Source organism: Anabrus simplex, chromosome 2, assembly GCF_040414725.1.
Source record: "Anabrus simplex isolate iqAnaSimp1 chromosome 2, ASM4041472v1, whole genome shotgun sequence".
In the NCBI taxonomy this organism is placed as follows: Eukaryota; Metazoa; Arthropoda; class Insecta; order Orthoptera; family Tettigoniidae; genus Anabrus; species Anabrus simplex.
Window position 1 is genome coordinate 609,231,551 of NC_090266.1, and position 21,539 is coordinate 609,253,089.

The following is a 21,539-nucleotide window of genomic DNA, read 5'->3' on the forward strand; positions in this document are numbered from 1 at the left end:
TATTCGTCCGTGCCGCCTCTGTTTTTTCCCCAACTTTCATCCCTTTCGAACCACTCGTTCTTGGTGTTGCATTTGCTCTGTCAGTCAGTGTATATGTGTGTTAAGTATATACCGTTGAGCAATTGGATATCTGGCTAGTAGCATGTAACACTCCATTTAACCCCGATGACAGCAGCTGTATGGTGAGGCATAGACTCCACCATACTTTGGAAACATTGGAAATGCATAATGATTCACGATTGCCACTCAGCCTCCCATAATTCACGGATGTTGGTCGGAGCAGTGTTCAGGCTTGGCGCATCTCTCTTGATAGCATCCCAGAAGTGCTCAATATGTCTGAGTTTGGGTGACCTTCATGGCCAGGCAAGCATCCTCATATTCGTGGTGTGTTCATAGAACCAATCAGCCACAATTCGGGAGTGATGGGATAGTGCATTTTCTTGATGTAGGTGCAGGCCTCTTGCAGGGAGCTGGAGTTGAACAAATGGGTAGGTATGTTCCTGTATCGTTCACCGTTGAAGGACATTGGCAGATTTACCAGTGGTCCCCCCATGAACAAGTCCCATACGAGGATACTAACACCAGAAGCCTTAACTATACTCTGGCGACAAGAGGGACCCTTTGCTTCATGTGTTTGGTGACGAACTCTTACCCTGCCATTGACATTTACCAACTGGTACTTCAACGCATCTGTTCAGGTGACCTTTCTCCATGCTTCAAGAGTCCAGTGGCGGGTTTCCTTTGCCCATGTCAGTCATGTTTGCCCTGTGACGTGGAATAAATTGAGATACCCTGGTACCCCCTTTGAGAGGAGATGGCTCAGGATGGTATGGCTGCTGCTCACAATTAAACTGGGAGTGAAGTTTATAGATCCTAATGGGTGGGTAGGAGATAGGGATCTGCGCTCTGATGGCCTTCACTTAAACTATAGTGGTACGTATAAGTTAGGAAATTTGTTTGGAAGGGTAATAGGGAGGTACATTCAGGGAAACAGAGTGGCCTAGGGAGTGGTGATAAGGGAACAGGGAACTGGAAATCAAGTGATGATGACATAAAATTGTTAGTGTTGAACTGTAGAAGTATTGTAAAGAAAGGAATAGAATTAAGTAAGTTAATAGATATATATTTACCAGATATTGTAAAAGGAGTTGAATCATGGCTGAGAAATGATATAATGGATGCAGAAATTTTCTCACGGCACTGGAGTGTGTATCGTAGAGATAGGATAGGAATGGTGGGAGGGGGAGTATTCATTCTGGTGAAAGAAGAATTTGTAAGCTACGAAAGAGTTAAAAATGAGACACATGAAATTCTAGGTGTAAGGCTCATTTCTAAAGATAATAGGCAACTTGATATATTTGGAGTGTACAGACCGGGAAAGGGTAGCACTGACGCGGTTTCGGAATTATTTGATAGGATAGTCAGCTATGTGGGAAACGACATGGAAAGAAATGTGATTGTAGCGGGAGATCTGAATTTACCAGACGTCAGTTGGGAAGGAAATGAGAATGACAGGAAGCATGACCAACAAATGGCAAATAAGTTAATATGGGAAGGACAGCTGATTCAGAAAGTGATGGAACCAAGCAGAGGGAAAAATATCCTGGATGTGGTGCTGATAAAACTAGATGAGCTCTATAGGGGAACTGAAGTAATAGATGGTATTAGTGATCATGAAGCCGTTTTTGTCGTAGTCAAAAGTAAATGTGATAGAAAGGAAGGTCTTAAAAGTAGGACTATTAGGCAATACCATATGGCTGATAAAGCAGACATGAGGCAGTATCTAAAAAGTAACTATGATCGGTGGAAAACGGTAAATAAAAATGTAAACAGACTCTGGGATGGGTTTAAAGAAATTGTTGAGGAATGCAAAAACAGGTTTGTACCTTTAAGGGAGGTAAGGAATGGTAGTAAAGACCCACCTTATTATAATAGAGAAAGAAAGAAACTAAGAAGGAGGTGCAGACTGGAAAGAAATACAAGTTAGAAATGGCTGTGGAAGTAAGGAGAAATTGAAGGAACTTACTAGAAAATTGAATCTAGCAAAGAAGGCAGCTAAGGATAACATGATGGCAAGCATAATTGGCAGTCATACAAATTTTAGTGAAAATGGAAGGTTATGTATAGGTATTTTAAGGCAGAAACGGGTTCCAAAAAGGACATTCCAGGAATAATTAATGAACAAGGGGAGTGTGTATGTGAGGATCTTCAAAAGGCAGATGTATTCAGTCAGCAGTATGTAAGGATTGTTGGTTCTAAGGAAAATGTCGAGATAGAGGAGGAGACTAAGGCCAATGAAGTATTAAAATTTACATATGATAACAATGACATTTACAATAAGATACTAAAGTTGAAAACTAGAAAAGCTGCTGGAATTGATCAGATTTCTGGGAATATACTAAAGACAATGGGTTGGGATATAGTACCATATCTGAGGTACTTAGTTGATTATTGTTTGGTCGAAGGAGCTTTAGCAGATGAATGGAGAGTTGCTATTGTAGCCCCTGTGTATAAAGGAAAGGGTGATAGATATAAAGCTGAAAATTACAGGCCAGTAAGTTTGACATGCGTTGTATGTAAGCATTGGGAAGGCATTCTTTCTGATTATATTAGACATGTTTGTGAAATTATTAACTGGTTCGATAGAAGGCAGTTCGGTTTTAAGAAAGGTTATTCCACTGAAGCTCAACTTGTAGGATTCCAGCAAGATATAGCAGATATAATGGATTCTGGAGGTCAAATGGACTGTATCGCGATTGACTTGTCTAAAGCATTTGATAGGGTGGATCATGGGAGACTACTGGCAAAAATGAGTGCAATTGGACTAGGCAAAAGAGTGACTGAATGGGTTCTATATTTCTAGAAAATAGATCTCAGAGAATTCGAGTAGTTGAAGCTTTATCTGACCCTGTAATAATTAAGAGGGGAATTCCTCAAGGCAGTATTATCGGACCTTTATGTTTTCTTATATATATAAATGATATGAGTAAAGGAGTGGAATCGGAGGTAAGGCTTTTTGCGGATGATGTTATTCTGTATAGAGTAATAAATAATTTACAAGATTCTGAGCAACTGCAACGTGACCTCGATAATGTTGTGAGATGGACAGCAGGCAATGGTATGTTGATAAACGGGGTTAAAAGTCAGGTTGTGAGTTTCACAAATAGAAAAAGTCCTCTCAGTTTTAATTACTGCGTTGATGGGGTGAATGTTCCTGTTGCGGATCATTGTAAGTATCTAGGTGTTAACATAAGAAAAGACCTTCATTGGGTAATCACATAAATGGGATTGTAAATAAAGGGTACAGATCTCTGCACATGGTTGTGAGGGTGTTAAGGGGTTGTAGTAAGGATGTAAAGGAGAGGGCATATAAGTCTCTGGTAAGACCCCAACTAGAGTATGGTTCCAGTGTATGGGACCCTCACCAGGATTACCTGATTCAAGAATTGGAAAAAATCCAAAGAAAAGCAGCTCGATTTGTTCTGGGCGATTTCCGACAACAGAGTAGCGTTACAAAAATGTTGCAAAGTTTGGGTTGGGAAGAATTGAGAGAAAGAAGAAGAGCTGCTCGACTAAGTGGTATGTTCCGAGCTGTCAGCGGAGAGATGGCGTGGAATGACATTAGTAGACGAATAAGTTTGAGTGGCGTTTATAAAAGTAGGAAAGATCACAATATGAAGCTAAAGTTGGAATTCAAGAGGACAAACTGGGGCAAATATTCATTTATAGAAATGGGAGTTAGGGATTGGAATAACTTACCAAGGGAGACGTTTAATAAATTTCCAATTTCTTTGAAATCATTTAGGAAAAGGCTAGGAAAACAACAGATAGGGAATCTGCCACCTGGGCGACTGCCCTAAATGCAGATCAGTATTGATTGATTGATTGATTGATTGATTGATTGATTTTTGTTATAGAGCACTGAATTTGTCAGTGATCTGATGCACTGAGGCCATTTTATCCGCTCTTACCACCCGAGATAGCCGACGGCAACTCCTATCACCAACATGTTGTAGACTACAATAGTGGATTTATTTCAGTCCACATACTCAATGTTAACTATTAACAAAGTGACCCATGGAAAGCCCAGTGCTTGCACGACATTGGAAATGGAATGGATGATACGTCTGGCACCGACAATCTGGCCCCGATCAAATGCACTGAAATCTCACGTCCTACCCATCCTATGATTGACTGCTACTCACGCGACAAGCAAGAGGTCAGACGACATCCCAACCATGTACCATCACATCACCATTTGCCAAAATGACAGCTATCTCTAATTCAATTGCTCATCGGTATACCTTGGCTAACAAAACTTTGGCTTTTTTTATAGAATGCAGACACCTCCAAAGGAATCACTAGAAATTATCCATTTTCAGAGCAGAACGATCGCGTACTAATATTCTAAAATTCTACAAAGAAGAATACAAGAAAGGTCTCCAACGTCGTGAGAAGACAATGCGTAATATTGCTGGTCAGTTTGAATAAGCAGATGCAGTTGTAATCGAGCTAGCGAAGCGAGAGGTTGTATTGTTCAGTGAGTGCTGAGTGAGAAGTATGCATATTTCTGTAGAGCAATATTGCGCGGCCATAGGTCGATGGCACGGCCGAATGAAGAGAGAGAGAGAGAGAGAGAGAGAGAGAGAGAGTGTGTGTGTGTACTCCAAGTGATAAGGTGCACCTACGAAAATCTGGGCTCGAGGGAACTATGATGGTGGCAGCAGTAGTGGCAATTCTTCTGACAATAGGAGACGTAGAAGTGAACCCTGGACCAACGGGATCGAGCTGGGAGGACATAGAAAGGATTACGGAAATAGTCAGGGATGCTTGCCAGATTGAGCAAACGAGGGAGCTAATTCGAGAGTTGAGAAATGATATGACAGAAATGAAAGACTGTATAAGAGAAGAGATAAGAATTATGACAGAAAAGGTGGTGAAAAACTCCAGGGAAATAGAATTATTGATGTCAAAAATGAAGGTGATTGAAGGAGAAATGGATAAATTAAAGTGGCAACAGAAAATGACTATCCAGAACGCAAAGAGGACAAATATTTTCATATACGGCATTCCGGAGAACGAACAGGAGGATATGAATGATCTAACGAGTAAAGTGTTGGAAATTATAAATAATAATATAAAGATTGTAAAGAAGAAGGTATTGATGAAATCTATAGGCTGGGGAGAGTCAAAGGGAAAAGAGCTATTAAATTTAAGTTGATTTCGGCTCTGAAGGCGAACAAAATTATCCTCAATGGGAAGAACTTAAAAGGAGAAAGGATTTGGGTAAGAAGAGATATGGATAAAGAGACAGTCATGGAACAGAGAGTCTTGCGATTTCATCTAGTAAAAGCTAGGAACTATGGACTAAAAGCATACATAAGAGGCAAACGTCTTATAGTAGGTGACAGTAACTGGTCGCGTATCTGGTCAATTGCACAGCTACGGGAAATGGATAGACAGTTGAGTTCATCACACCAGGAAGTGCAGCGGTCTGTAGAGCAAGGAATGTGCCAGTCAGCTGCCTGTGTCGTGGCTGATCATGTACAATCTGATGACAATAGCGACCTTCATACTCTACAGAAGAACAGAAGACTGCAGTGTGACGAAAACATAGTAGAGGAGGATGGACAACCAGCTGACTGTCGAGTGGACACGAATCCAGGGAGCAGCGGCCCATCTGATGACAACCAAGACTTTGGCAGGAAAAGGTAAATCCTTGAGTGCAATAGACTTCTGGGGTAAAAAAGGGCAAAGGACAGAAAGACAATTTAGACAAAGAAATTATTAGTTCACCAGAGGGTAGTATTCTAGAACTGGAGAAAAAGAGAATAACTAGAAGTAAGACAAGCAACTCGTCTGAGGGTAAAAGTAAGAAATAGCTAGAATGGAATATTGGTATGGTCAACACTGAAGGTTTCCTGAACAAGTTAGGAAATGAACAGGTGAAATTGTTAATGGCAGAAATGCATATCATTACCTTTGTTGAGAGTTGGATAGCACCGGGATATGAAGTACATATTGAACGTTTTAAAACGTATAGTAAGTCAAGGGGCAGGAATGTTCGCAAAGGTAGAAATCCCGGTGGTATTCTGATCTTGATAAGGGAAGAAGTAAAGGAGAAAATTGAAATAATAGAAACAGATATTGAAGAAATACCTTGGGTGAAAACAAGGGTAAAACAGAAGAGGGATGTTAATCTATGTTTCGGTTTTGTATACAATCCTCCCGAGGGCTCGACATTGGCAAACAAGGAATTATTCACAGAATTAGCACTAGAAGTAAAAAGATTAAAGAATATAAATGAGGACAATAGGTATTGTAATAATGGGGACTTCAATGCGAGGATTGCAGACTTAAAACCAGTTTATTGTAAAGAGGCTGAGGAAATAATAATTGGAAAAAGAATTAGTCAAGATAAAGTTTGCAATAACTATGGCGAAAAACGATTAGAATTATGTGGAACAGAAGAACTCTATATTTGAAATGGGTGGTGGCCAGGGGATGAAAGGGGTAATTTAACGTTTATAACAGAAATGTGTGGTAGTGCAATTGATCTAGTATTATGTTCTAAGGAGGCATTACCACTCATTAAGAGGATAAATTTTGAAGGTTGGGGAGAATCGCATCACTTACCCATAATTATAAATATGGTAAGCACGGAAGAGAATAGTGGGGGAATTATCTGAGTAATATTAAAGGGAGGTCAGTGACAAAATATAAATGGAGAGAAGACCTTAGCACAGAATTCAAGGAATATTTCGAAGGTAGGTCCTTTGAAATGATTAAGGCAGAAATAAAGATCGCGATGGAAAATAATAAAATAGACGAGGCGATAAAGCTAATAGAAAACACAATACTGATGGCAGGACATAAGATGCGGAATCGGGAGGTAAGAGTACAAAGAAATAGTGGGTGGTACGATGAAGAATGCAGACAAAAATCAGAAGTAATGAAAGCACTAAACACATTCAGAAAATAGTCGGGCATGAACCAAGAACTGGATTCTGTGGCAAAAGAAAAGAGTACAAAGAATTATTGGTAAGAACTAAAGATTTGTGGCAGAAGAAACAGACTGACAACTTAAACATATATGCTCTGAATAATAATACTAAGAAGGTATGGCATAGAATAAATCAAATTTGTAAAGATAGAAAAAATATAACTCAGGTAAATATAAACCATAGGGAATGGATAGAATACTTTAGTAAACTATTAAGTGGTGAAGATAGTTGGAAACAGGATGTACAGAAGATGGGAGTCTCGAGAGGATTGGAGTGCACCCTGCCCGATTTAGATAAGGAAATTTCAGCCGACGAAGTAAAGGAAATATTAGAGAAAGGGAAGAAAGGGAAATCAGGAGCAATTTCAGGTATAAACAATGAATTCTGGAAGGAAGCAAACAAAAATAGCTTTATCCTAGCAAGTATAGTCAAAATACACTGACTGACAGAGCAAATGCAACACCAAGAAGGAGTGGTTCGAAAGGGATGAAAGTTGGGGAAAAAAACTGAGACGGCACGGACGAATAATTGATGTTTATTTCACACCGATATGCAGGTTACACAATGCGCACGGCATCGACTCAGTAGGATGTAGGACCACCGCGAGCGGCGATGCACGCAGAAACACGTCGAGGTACAGAGTCAATAAGAGTGCGGATGGTGTCCTGAGGGATGGTTCTCCATTCTCTGTCAACCATTTGCCACAGTTGGTCGTCCGTACGAGGCTGGGGCAGAGTTTGCAAACGGCGTCCAATGAGATCCCACACGTGTTCGATTGGTGAGAGATCCGGAGAGTACGCTGGCCACGGAAGCATCTGTACACCTCGTAGAGCCTGTTGGGAGATGCGAGCAGTGTGTGGGCGGGCATTATCCTGCTGAAACAGAGCATTGGGCAGCCCCTGAAGGTACGGGAGTGCCACCAGCCGCAGCACATGCTGCACGTAGCGGTGGGCATTTAACGTGCCTTGAATACGCACTAGAGGTGACGTGGAATCATACGCAATAGCGCCCCAAACCATGATGCCGCGTTGTCTAGCGGTAGGGCGCTCCACAGTTACTGCCGGATTTGACCTTTCTCCACGCCGACGCCACACTTGTCTGCGGTGACTATTACTGACAGAACAGAAGCGTGACTCATCGGAGAACACGACGTTCCGCCATTCCCTCATCCAAGTCGCTCTAGCCCGGCACCATGCCAGGCGTGCACGTCTATGCTGTGGAGTCAATGGCAGTCTTCTGAGCGGACGCCGGGTGTGCAGGCCTCCTTCAACCAATCGACGGGAAATTGTTCTGGTCGATATTGGAACAGCCAGGGTGTCTTGCACATGCTGAAGAATGGCGGTTGACGTGGCGTGCGGGGCTGCCACCGCTTGGCGGCGGATGCGCCGATCCTCGCGTGCTGACGTCACTCGGGCTGCGCCTGGTCCCCTCGCACGTGCCACATGTCCCTGCGCCAACCATCTTCGCCACAGGCGCTGCACCGTGGACACATCCCTATGGGTATCGGCTGCGATTTGACGAAGCGACCAACCTGCCCTTCTCAGCCCGATCACCATACCCTTCGTAAAGTCGTCTGTCTGCTGGAAATGCCTCCGTTGGCGGCGGCCTGGCATTCTTAGCTATACACGTGTCCTGTGGCACACGACAACACGTTCTACAATGACTGTCGGCTGAGAAATCACGGTACGAAGTGGGCCATTCGCCAACGCCGTGTCCCATTTATCGTTCGCTACGTGCGCAGCACAGCGGCGCATTTCACATCATGAGCATATCTCAGTGACGTCAGTCTACCCTGCAATTGGCATAAAGTTCTGACCACTCCTTCTTGGTGTTGCATTTGCTCTGTCAGTCAGTGTATTAACAAGATCTTCGAGGGAGCAAGATTCCCTAAATCATGGCAAGAAGGTATCATCTATCCTATATACAAGAAACGTGGAGAGAGATCTAACGTTGCAAGATTCTTTAAGTAAGATATACACAGGTATATTGGCAAAAAGATTAATGAATTGGGAGGAGGAGTACTCGATCCTGTCGTGATTACAAGCAGGATTCAGAAAGGGAATGAGGACTAGTGACAATATAATGGTAGTTAAAACAGTAATAGATAAATATATTAAGAAGAAAAGAGGCAAGTTGTACATTACTGTAATCGATTTAGAAAAATCGTTCGATTCGGTGAGTAGAAAAGCTGTCGTCCACAAGTTGGGGCAGATCGGAGTATCAACTAAAATTGCAAGAGCAATTGATAATATATATTAGGAATTTAAATGTACTGTCAAAGTTAAAAATGATTTAGTAGTGGGAGAGATAACTTCTAAAGTGGGTCTTAAACAAGGGTGTAAACTGTCCCCCATATTATTTTTATTGTTTATTAACGATATTTTCCACTCGAAAGAATTTGAGAAAGGTGCTTATCCATGTCTCGAGTATCAAGATATTTCAGGCCTAATCTTTGCGGACGATATCATTCTACTCGCAAAATAGTATTAATAGTATTAATGAGGTAGAGAACTACTATGAAGAGTGGAATTTAAAAGTTAACCAACAGAAAACCAGAGTAATGGTTTGTAAAGGGGGTGTAAAGTTTTCTAAGAGTGAACAGTGGTAGATGTGCAAGACAAAGTTAGAAGTGGTCAAAAAATCGAATACATAGGGACGATTATAAGTAGTAATGGTAGTTGGTCTGACCAAATAAAAATACAAAAAAAGAGAGGAATAAGTGCCTTGGCTAGTATCAAAATATTAGATAAAAATATGCCTAACATATAATACAACATTCAGGAAAACATATTTAATGCAGTAGTTAAAGCTAAGGTATTGTATGGATCAGAAATTTGGGAAATAGATCAGGGAATTGTAGCATTGTAATCGTTAGCAAGTTTGCCAAAATAATTATGGGACTGCCAAACTGTACTGCAAACAGTGGAGTAAGAATGATGTGTGAAGGGGTGAGTATACGGGCTGATACTGCAAAACAAATAGTCAAGTATTGGTTGAGATTAAGGACGGGGGGGGGGGAGGTGGTGAAATATTAGACATAACCTATCAGCACCAAATGAAACATCTAAACGAAGGCTGCTGGGTGGATGGGGTGAAGAAACTTCTAGAGTACATAGGATTGAGATCATACTGGGTAAGTAATATTTCAAGGGATGACAGGAGATTGCATAAGAAAGTATTTCAAAGAGTGAAAGATATTGAAAGACAAACAATTAGGGCAGAATGTAACAGCAAGAGAACACTAATAGAATTTTGTAAAATAAGTGAGAACATGACTATAAGGACACAAATGTTAACAAAAAGGGAAATGAGAGGAATAATCTGGTAGTTGATGGGAGTGTATAAAAATAAAGCTTTAAGAGAAAAAAAGGACGAAAATAAATGTATTTTATGTCATTCAAATATGGAAGTGGCACATTTGATTAAGGACGGTAAAGAAACAAGAAATATTAGAGAGAAATACATAGAAAGGAAAGAGTGAGATAAAATTCTAAGTGAACATGAACTGTACACACTTTCAAGTCTATTAAACAGAGAATGGAAGGAACCGGAAAAAATAGCAAAATTATTTAATATTATTAGAGGTATTTGGAAAAAATGTAAAGAAAACAGAGATAATTACATGTAGTTACTGAAGAAGTGTCCTGGACTGTACAGCTTAGTTAAAATCCAGGAAATACCTCATAAGGATAAGGTTGTATACGTTCAAAGATATATTTAAGTAACTATTAACGAATATGTCTGTGGTAGTAAATTATAATTGAATTGTGGTATCAGTTACAAGTGAGTGGCATTTCAAAATTGAACAGAACCAGTGACATGTGATAGCGATGGATGCGATGACCGGACGGTCTCTTCCCCGGGTTGGTGGCCATCCGTGGCTGGGGGAATGTCCGTTCACTGTTTCCAATCGGTCGTGTGGAGTTAAATATATTCGATTTACTGTAATTAATAATCCTGGTTGCATGTGTGTGCAATGGTCGTGGTGGGCGGACCTTCTCCTCCCCTCCGGTGGGCGGTCGTCCCTGACTTGCGGGAGGGAGGGGGTCTGTTCGCTGTTTTTATAAGCATGTATAATATGTATGTGGTTTGCAGTATATACTAACATTATCCAACTGTTAACGAATTTTAATATCTTTGAACTTTTTTGTATCTTGCTTTCGGTTATTGGTTTGTTGGCTTGGAGTACGTTCAAATTTAACTACATGTAATGTTTTAGATTACAATAAACGAATACGCTCTCCCAAGTTGGTGGTCATCCGTGACTGGGAGAGAAGTGTATTCATTCATTCATTCATTCATTCATTCATTCATTCATTCATTCATTCATTTGAATAAGGAGATGAAAGCTGGAGTCAAATCCTATCTCCAAGACGTCGATAATATGCGAAGAAAACAGAACTTTGTGATTTTGAAGAAAATGCGTTATAAGCCTAACTTTCATGGGGTATTATGAACTACCGTACGAAAAGAAATTTGTTCTGGCACCATGACGCATTAATGGATCAGGAATTTGAAAGAATTGGTTTTAAGGTTGTGATAGTTTTTTCACGCTGCCTAGCTCTCTTGTCACTTTTACCAACAAATATAGCAATCCTTTATATAGCTTTTGAGACCATGCTGGCGCTACAGATATGTCAACAAAATAAGCGCGCTCATTTGCTAGCGGTAATTACTGTTCAGTTGGGAAATTATTTCAGGTGCAAATGAATGTCAAGTAATTACCCATTACGCCTCCTCACTTGTTGAAAATTTTTGATCGTTGGAGTGCACAATGAACACCATCTCCAAGTTCTCCATATGAATTTTCAGCCGATTATCTCGAAATAAAGCCCGATATTGTAAATATGACTATTCTACTTCATACGAAGTCAATCTGGCATACTTCAAAAGTGGTATATCAGTAACACTCTCAATGTATACCAGTTCACTTTCTAAAACTGCGACAGCTCGACACATTGCTTTATGTCACGCATTTTTCTCCACGAACGAATTTGAATATTTTTGAAGTTTTCGCTTTGATCCAGAGAGTTCTGTAAGATTCTCCGTCAATAGGTTTGTTGTTGCTTCTAGTTGTTTTTATGCAGACGCATAACAAACCCAAGTTAGCAGAAATGTACGCCAATTCTATTACTGTCCTTCAATTGATTTTGAATAATTTTCATTGAGGAAGCATCTTCTTCGTCCAGTTTATTTACAACCGATCTAAAACTTTCGTATAGTACACGACCGTGGCAGGCCATATCCTCCATCGAGCTACTATAGGATTTGGCTGGAATGGGAGTTCTGGATTTTTGTCCCTGAAGAGATCGATCCTCCTTCTTGACCTAATGATTTTCTTTCCATTCGACACCAATTTTTCCACATTGGGATTAAGTATTCGAACAATTTCACACACCATGTGCAGAGCATGTACGACGCAAGTTACGTGTATCATTTCTGGATAATTCGCAAAAAAAAAAAAAAAAGAAAAAAAAAGGTGACGGCAGCTTTGTTCGTGTAAGTCGCTACATCCGTAAGTAAAAGCAACACACCGTCATATTTCAGACCATTTGGTCATAATAAATGCATACATCCACTGATCAGCCTAGCTAAGGTAACATGATTTTCAGCTGACATTTTTTTACATGCGTGCTAACATGAACGTTTGCTAACAATTATCCCACTTTTCTCCACTAGAATTCGTAGTCTCGTCCAAACACACCCAAATTTTCTACTTTTCGCACACGGCTCTGGTATTTCGCAATGTTTCCTCATAGCACTTTGGAAGAAAATGCTTCCGAAAAGTATATTCATCTGGAGTATCGAAGTTCATATTCTAAAGAAATTTACTAAAGCCAGTGTCGTTTACTTTATATAGAGGAATATTAGCCAAACTCACAGCCCTATATAGAACTGAATAATATGATACATTACAATTTTAAGACCTGAATGTGAGGACGAGCGCCCTGGTTCACTTAACAACGGTTGTTTGGAAGGCGAACGTGAAGCTGCAGCGATATGTTCGCTGCCGGGCAATTGTTGCGATACTTGAGACCACTGATCCGCTTTTATGGATTTTTCCACAAGGTTTGCAACATAATATTTTCTCATCTGTACTAAAATGTCTTTGAGTTCACTGACGTATTTCTGAAAACGGAAGTTTAAACTTGTAGCCATCGAAAGGGGGGGGGGGTATCAGGATTGTCTTTTCTCACATTACATCTTTGCATCAGATGGAATATAAAGGTTATTCTCCGCTCAGTCTCTCATCTCTCTCTCTGTTGTTATTTGCACGTTGCCTTAGTAGCCTAAGTTATGGGCTTTGTTATCCAATCTAAAATGCTGCTATATCATCCCGAATATTACATCGCTACATGGACACAGGGAGTGCCCGGCTCTTACTGGAAGTGCGATAAGATTAGGTAAGATGCAAGCTGAGTATGCAGAGTACAGAATAATATATACTCTGCATTCGAGCCGGTGGATGTTTATATTAAGGATATCTTACGAAGAAGAAGAATACTCACGATAGCTTCTTCCTCGCTTAAGTAACACTAAATAAAAATCCAATAAACTGAAAGATATAAAACAAATTGCTAATAATAACTGAAAAAACCAAGAATTTATGTATTTATAGAAAAATATTGTTAAAATATATTTAAATACAAATTTTCCGAAATGATTTAAAAGGGTATACACTACCGCTCATTAATTTCAATACACCCAATAATTGACAACTACTTCTCTAAGGTCTAATACCGTGGGTACGGTTGAGGAAGCAAAGGAATAGTACAACAGTTGTACATAGGTCATGATTTTTGTTTGTGGTCATCAAGATACAATAGTATCCAACAAACAATGTTGTGTACAAAAACGTTATGTATCTATCGGATATGTTTGTTTACCTATTTGCCGATGGACGCCGCATTTGGTGCACCTGTGTTGTTCCCTGTAGTGATGTGATATCTGCAGCGAACGGCAAGCATTGCCACGATACATAACATGTGGTTCCTGCATGTCAGTTCCTTCGTGACAGTTGAAGTGTGCAAATCGCTAGTATGGCTCCACGAGTGGAGATATCCATAGAAAAACGTGCTGCAATTGTAGCACTTAGCCAAGCAGGTTTATCTGTTCGCCAAATTGCGAAACAGTGTAGTGTGTCTTTAGGGGGAGTGCAATACACCCATCACCGCCAGAAGACAACAGGCAGCAATAAGGACATTCCACGACCAGGACGACCTGGTAAAACAACTAAAAGCGATGATAAATATGTCAGAATTACCAGTAAGAGAAATAGATTCAAAACAGCGCCCCAAGTTCGTGCAGAATTGGTAGAAATGAACACGACAACAATATCTGTTGCAACAGTAAAAAGGAGACAGGTAGAAGCCGACTTGAAATGATGTGTCACAGCAAGGAAACCCCTTCTAAGGCCCACGAATAAACAGAAGAGACTTGAATGGGCTAGAAAACATCGTAATTTGACATCGGAAAATTGGACGAAGGTGTTATTCACCGATGAATCGAAGTTCGAGATTTTGGGAACCAAAAGGAGAATATTTGTTCGCCGATTTGTAGGGGAAAGGGTAGCCTAGCAGTGTGTTCTACCTACAGTTAAACACGGTGGAGGTTCTATTATGGTTTGTGGATGTTTTGGCGGAGATAGAGTTGGCGACATTGTGAGAATAGAAGGATGTATGGATCAGAAGCAGTACCACCGCATACTCCAGTATCATGCAATACCAAGTGAATTGCGCTTAATATGGAAAGGGTTCACCTTACAACAGGGTAATGACCCAAAACATCGGTCGGCATACTGTACGAACTACATTGCATCAAAGGAAAAACAGAAAGTACTGAAATATATGGTATGGCCGTCCCAACGCCCCGATTGTAATCCCATTGAAATTGTCTGGGATGAAGTGGACATACGTATCAGGGAAGTTAATATATCCAGCAAGGAACATCTCTGGTATATTGTTAAGGATGTGCGGAATCATATAGATTCACGATACCTACAAAAACTGATTGACAGCATGCCTCGAGTTTGTGAGGCAGTCATTAAATCCAAAGGAGGATACTTTGATGAAAGTAAAATATAATGTTTGTGATTGTATTATATATGTGTAAGTTAATATAATTATCTTTGTGAAAAATAACGTTTGATTTGTGTTGTAAATCTTAAATACCAGGGTGTATTGAAATTAATGAGCGGTAGTGTATTTACATTAAACAGATATTTTCCTAAAAATCCTTTCCCTACTGTTCAGACAAATGACAGGTTTGTTTTGAGTTATTGACTCCTTTGTTGATATGACCGCAGACAACTAACAAGACGTTCAAAGGTGACGCAGAATTTTATTTGTTCCGGGTATATGATGTTCATTAGAACGGAACCAAGAACAAGTGTGGCAGTAAATATATTCAATATGAACTTCGTCATACAACAATCTGTTACAAAAGAGACATATTATTCCGTATATTATAGAAATATCCATCCTTCATGTAAAAGTCACTTGACACGGTTCTGCTCAACTAGTCTGTCTGCAGCTAAACTGATGCTCTCTTAATTTTAATGCTGTTAACACATGGATGTTGAACGGGCTCTAAAGGAAGCAAATGATTATGGCAGCGGGCGGGACCCAGACACGTGCAAGAACACACCGAGATTTGATCTTGCTGATCATTGCAGTCTAGAAGAACGTGGCCAGCTAATAACTTGCCATTCACTGCAAGCACCTCGCCATCCAGAGTCAAAACGTGATGTGATGCAGACTGGAGTTCGTTGTCCTCTCGTCGTACATCTTCGGCGTTCCTGCAAAAATTAAAAACAAACAAATAAAGGAAGTTCCATAGTGCATGGAGTGACAGGAGACTGTAATGAAACTGATATATATATATTTGCGGATCGTGGGGAGAGGAAGAACATAACTAATATCCGTCATTTCTATTTAACATACAGGAATACACTTAGTAGTTATTTCTGATGTAAGATTTAATTTACGCTTTAGTTTTAAATAATTACATACCGGTATACATACATACATACATACATACATAATTTTTTTTTGCTATTTGCTTTACGTCGCAACGACACAGATAGGTCTTGCGGGGACGATGGGATAGGAAAGGCCTAGGAAGTGGAAGGAAGTGGCCGTGGCCTTAATGAAGGTACAGCCCCGGCATTTGCCTGGTGTGAAAATGGGAAACCACGGGAAACCATCTTCAGGGCTGCCGACAGTGGGGCTCGAACCCACTATCTCCCGATTACTGGATACTGGCCGCACTTAAGCGACTGTAGCTATCGAGCTCGGTACATACATACATACATACATACATACATACATACATACATACATACATACATACATACATACATCTTCGGCATAGACTGTTATGCCTTTCAGGGTTCAGTCTTCAAGCCTCTGTGCGTCTTCCCAATCTTCTCTGTGGCATCATGTAGTTCAACAACCCTTATTTTGTTTTGCTAGTGGCTTTACGTCGCGCCGACACAGATAGGTATTATGGCGACGATGGGATAGGAAAGGCCTAGGAGTTGGAAGGAAGCGGCCGTGGCCTTAATTAAGGTACAGCCCCCAGCATTTGCCTGGTGTGAAAATGGGAAACCACGGAAAACTATCTTCAGGGCTGCTGACAGTGGGATTCGAACCCACTGTCTCCCGGATGCAAGCTGGCAGCCGCGCGCCTCTGTCCGCACGGCCAACTCGCCCGGTACCCTTATTTTTAATAATAAGAAAACTCAGCCTAACTATTTTTGCGTTGGTCAACTTTTGCATGTCTTACCGTCCATTACCGAGTCCATTGTTCTCTTAGGCAACCTTTCTTCCTCCACTGATCTGTTATGAGTCCAACGCCGAATCCAATGCATGCGTATAGCTTAGTCCACAAAGTTCATTTCTAATTTAGTCTTCACCTCCCTTGTGAGGACTCTCCTGCCGTTGTCTTCATCCGTTTTTACCAGCGATCATTCTCTGTACGTTCATGTCTGTTGCTTCCAAGTTATGAATGAGGAATACTGAGTCCACCTAGCTTTCACTCCCATACAGTAGTCTTCAGGAAATGATAATGATATAAGGATAATTTCGTCTGAGACCAGTTACCTTCTTCTTCCACCACTTTTCCCACACCCTGATGGGGTCGCTGGTGCGAACTGTATCACCTATGTAGACTTGGCCCTGTTTTACGTCTGGATGCCCTTCTTGACGCCAACCCTATGTGGAGGTATGCATTCACTATTGCATATTTTCTGTCTTCTTTGATAGTCACAGTGTTGTGTGTGTAGTGAGACAAACACAAACAGCCAGTCATCGAGCCAGAGCAATTAACCAGAAGTGGCTAAAATCCCCAACCCGACCAGGAATCGAACCCAGGGTCCTGTGAAGCGAATTCCACGTCAATTATCATTCGCCTCGGAGCTGGACCCTGAGAGCTTACAGAATTCAATTTATTGCAAATGCAAGTTCACTGCCTTAGGTCTGCCACATCTTGTTTCGATTTCACTTAGGCCCGGTTGTATAAAACATTTGATCTGAGTTTAACGAGGAAAAATGCCTGCCAGTCAAGTTGAACTTCGATTTTCCGTTGTATAAACGCTAATCTAAGATCATCTCGTCTCGATCTAAGTTCAGATTTGACTGCCGAAAATTCGTCGGTTAATCTCCTTGAACCCAGATCATTATCATTCATATTAAACATTGAACTAGACCTGAAGACTTGAGAAGTGTTTCCTTGTACCGCATCTGCGTAAGAATACCGCACATTAATAATATCGAGGTGAGTTATAAATATCTTGAATGTTAGTAGTTAAATAATATTGCTAAAGATCGCTCGATTTTTTCAGAAGTGAGGTTATGTGAATATCATTTAAACAATACCCTACTGCAATACCAACACGTTTTTGTTACTTAGTTTTATGATACTGCTTCAATAATTAATTATTTTAAATTATGTTTCAAGTTTACAAAACAAAGCAATTGTGTAATATATATTTTCTTTAGCAGGGATGTCAGATTATTCCGACTTTTCGTCTGATGAAGAAGAGTTGATTTCACGATGAACTCCTCGCGTCTTTCGGCACAGACGGAATCCGATGATCGAAATGAGTGATCAAATGTCCAAAATGAGATTTCGTTTATCGAAAAATGTTGTAGAACGACTGGAACTAAAGTTAAGGGACACACTACAAAATCCTAAAAGAAATTATCCCCTGTCACCCATGTGTATGTTACTAATAACTCTCAGGTTTTATGCTACAGGAAGTTTTCAAATGCGTTCAAATGGTTGTTGGAGATCTCTTTAAACTGATAAGTCAACGGCTTTCTCTTTCAACTTTGATGTCACCATATCGGTTATTTTATTTTCTATTATATGTTTGTAGCTTGATAGTACAATATCCACCAGATCGTCCTTTTACTTCGGTGTGAAATTCGCAGAACGCTCCTTTGAAGTTTCTTCCATGTTTACTTCGCGAGATTACAATATTATCTTCTTCTCCTTCTTCGACAGTCACGGCAATTTCGTATTTCATTTGTTGAAAGTCACGGCCAGGTCAATCCCACCATTTAGGTATTATCCAATGGACCGAGCTATTTCGTATTTCATTTGTTTTGCGGTGTTGCCACGCCCACTTTTTGAACTCCGATTACATTTGAGCTACACATGTGTAAACCGAGTTCAGTTTTATACAACGCGATGAAGTCGTTATCTCAGTTCATTTTCAGAACTAAGTTCTTAATTGATCTCCAGTCAGATGTCTTTATACAACCGGGCCTTAGTATTGTCCCCGTTAAATTTGGCGATCTTGAGAATATTTCCAACAAGTTAATATTAAAAGTTTTATTGTCTGCCGGGAGCTGTAACTTGTCATTTGGGAAGTAGTCAGTGAGCTCCGAACCAGTTTTTCTTCATTCAGAGGGGCGATGTATTGATCCAGCTTCGACAAGGCAAGGTAAATCACGTGACGAGCCCATGTGCTGTCCTGCCACGCGCGAACGACTGACAGCCAGCTTCTCGAACAGTCAGAGCCAATTACAAGAGACCCAATAGCCAATTATCGTCTTCGTAGAGTACACGCCTCCCGAGCCAAGGATATAAAAAGCCATGTTCCGAGTAAATCACTCTCTATGCTTCTCTATGCTATGCTGTTCTACTTTGTGCTGTTCTATTCTACGACGTTACTCGACGCTGATCTACGTGACCACGTGGAAAGGAACCTTGCAGTCTGAGCAGACGTCCGTTCTGCCAAATTTAGTGGAAATTGCTAACAAACTCTTATGGAGTAAAATTCAACTTAAAAACCAAGTTAAGTGTGACTATCCAGGAGAATATTCAGTATTCTGCGTGTGTTTGTGCCTATCTTAACATTTTCCGTCTCAGTTACAGCTTACATGTCTGGAACGCAACAGAAGTCATCCCGAAGATCGCAGTGTATCAAGATGGATAATTCTTAAATAATCTACACCTCAACTTCATCGTGGGACGTCTACTGCCGTGTCTCCATGGATTTCTAAAATGTGAGGCGTATCTGGTCAGGGGAAGGTGACTGACCGGGGAAATGCTGGAATGATTGACTACTACCTGGGATCGAACCTCATCTAAAACTTGAGTACCATTTAAAAATTTTTATTTCTTTTCCATCTTTTGTAAAACTAGAGGTCTTTCTTCTTTAAATCGTAGATCTTTTAGTTTTGCTGTAGTTAGAAACCTTTCATTTTTCCATTTCTTGAGGTGTCATGGTAGTCGAGTTTCATGTGTGTGACTGAAATTTGGAACCTATTAGATTAGATGTGTAGTCTGTCTTTGAATGACTTCCTATGCATATGAGTTAGGTATCTAAAAATCACTGACTACGGGATAAACCTTCTTTCTTTGCCTATAATATTGAATTAATCGGACTTGAATTTACGTGTACAACTTGTGAGATAGGGTCGAACCTAGTGTCTTTTTAAGATCACTTGTATTCCTTAGGATCGAGTCATCTAATTTTACGAGATTTCAGGAGGATTGGTAGATGTAATAATCACTTGAGTATTAATAAAATTAACTAAAGATCGGGTAAAAAGGAGAATTAAACGCTCGTGAGCTATAACTTATCTTAGATTCCTTATATGTGTGATTTAATGTGCTCTGTTCATGAAGTGTCTGGAATATGACAAATCCTGCGGGATGTTAATTATGTAATTGAGTAATTGGAGAATTTATTTATGATGATTGACTTATTCTTGTGTCATTGGGAGCACAAGGGAACTTATTGTAAGTGGAGCACGTGTTGCGTGTGTATTTCACGGATAGAGAATAATAATAATAATAATAATAATAATAATAATAATAATAATAATAATAATAATAATAATAATAATAATAATAATAATAATAATAATAATAATAATAATAATAATAATAATGTGATTGAGGCTCACGGACGCGATAGTTGCAACTATATCTCCAAATTTTAGATGAATCTCCATCATTGTGAGAAGAATATTTCAACCCAAGTGATATCCCTAATTTCGATCACTAGTCACTATTGATGAAAGAGTAATTTCCGTACACGAATTTATCTTCTACTGAATGTTGACGTGACCATGTTTAGTAAAGTAAATTATTATTTAATTAGCTTACACGTGGATAACAAAAATTTCCAACCCATTTATGTTTAAATTTCGAGACATTTTAAATTAATTTGAAATGTGAATGCCATGCAAATGTCGGAATTAAATATTCACAAACGGCATAATTATCTTAAATTCTAGTGATAATGAGTCACAGTAATTAATAGAAGGATAATTATTTAAAAATGTAAATGATAATTGCCATGTGGATAATTCAGAGAGATACATAAATTAGAAACACGATCGTGTAATGGTAAAGAACATGTTACTCAAACAAGGATAAAGGTTAATAATAATAATAATAATAATAATAATAATAATAATAATAATAATAATAATAATAATAATAATAATAATAATAATATTCAATCAAGATACATGGAAAAAAAATCCTATTTACACACACATTATTATTATTATTATTATTATTATTATTATTATTATTATTATTATTATTATTATTATTATTATTATTATTATTATTATTATTATTTATGAGATTTTGAAATTAATTTTGATTTCTGTTAAAGCTTATATTGATGTAATTGACAAATGTTATATACATTAAATGTTGAAATTTATTAGAATTCAGCTTAAACCACGTGTTGAGACTACTGTTAATTCATGAAACCTTTAACTATTTTTATTGTAGAACCATCAGCGAGACAGCTGTCTAATTATTTTGTAAAACCCTTCGTTAAAGTATTTGAATTCTTTCAGCCAAATATTTTAATTTTAAAAGGCGGTAGAGGCCTAATTTTTCTTTGATTTTCATTCCAGAACAATAAGGCTGGAGGTCGAGAGATACGTGTGATTCTCAAATACTGCGGAAGAAAAGAAATATTATGAAAGTTCATTGTACAACAAAAAAACCATCAAGGATAATTTTTTGTGATATGCTTATGTCAATAATGTTATAGTG

At 39.4% G+C, this 21,539-nt stretch overlaps 1 protein-coding gene across 4 annotated transcripts in view; it reads right to left on the reverse strand.

Moving 5' to 3' along the window:
- Window positions 1-13,663: 13,663 nt before the first annotated feature.
- The window catches only part of Task7 (TWIK-related acid-sensitive K[+] channel 7), a 92,020-nt gene continuing 84,144 nt past the window's right edge, over window positions 13,664-21,539 (reverse strand). For all 4 annotated transcript variants that reach the window (XM_067139242.2, XM_067139239.2, XM_067139243.2 and 1 more), the window contains one exon: window positions 13,664-15,801. In XM_067139242.2, the coding sequence (XP_066995343.1) occupies window positions 15,537-15,801 (265 nt within the window). In that variant the 3' untranslated portion in view covers window positions 13,664-15,536. The remainder of the gene's footprint in view (window positions 15,802-21,539) is intronic.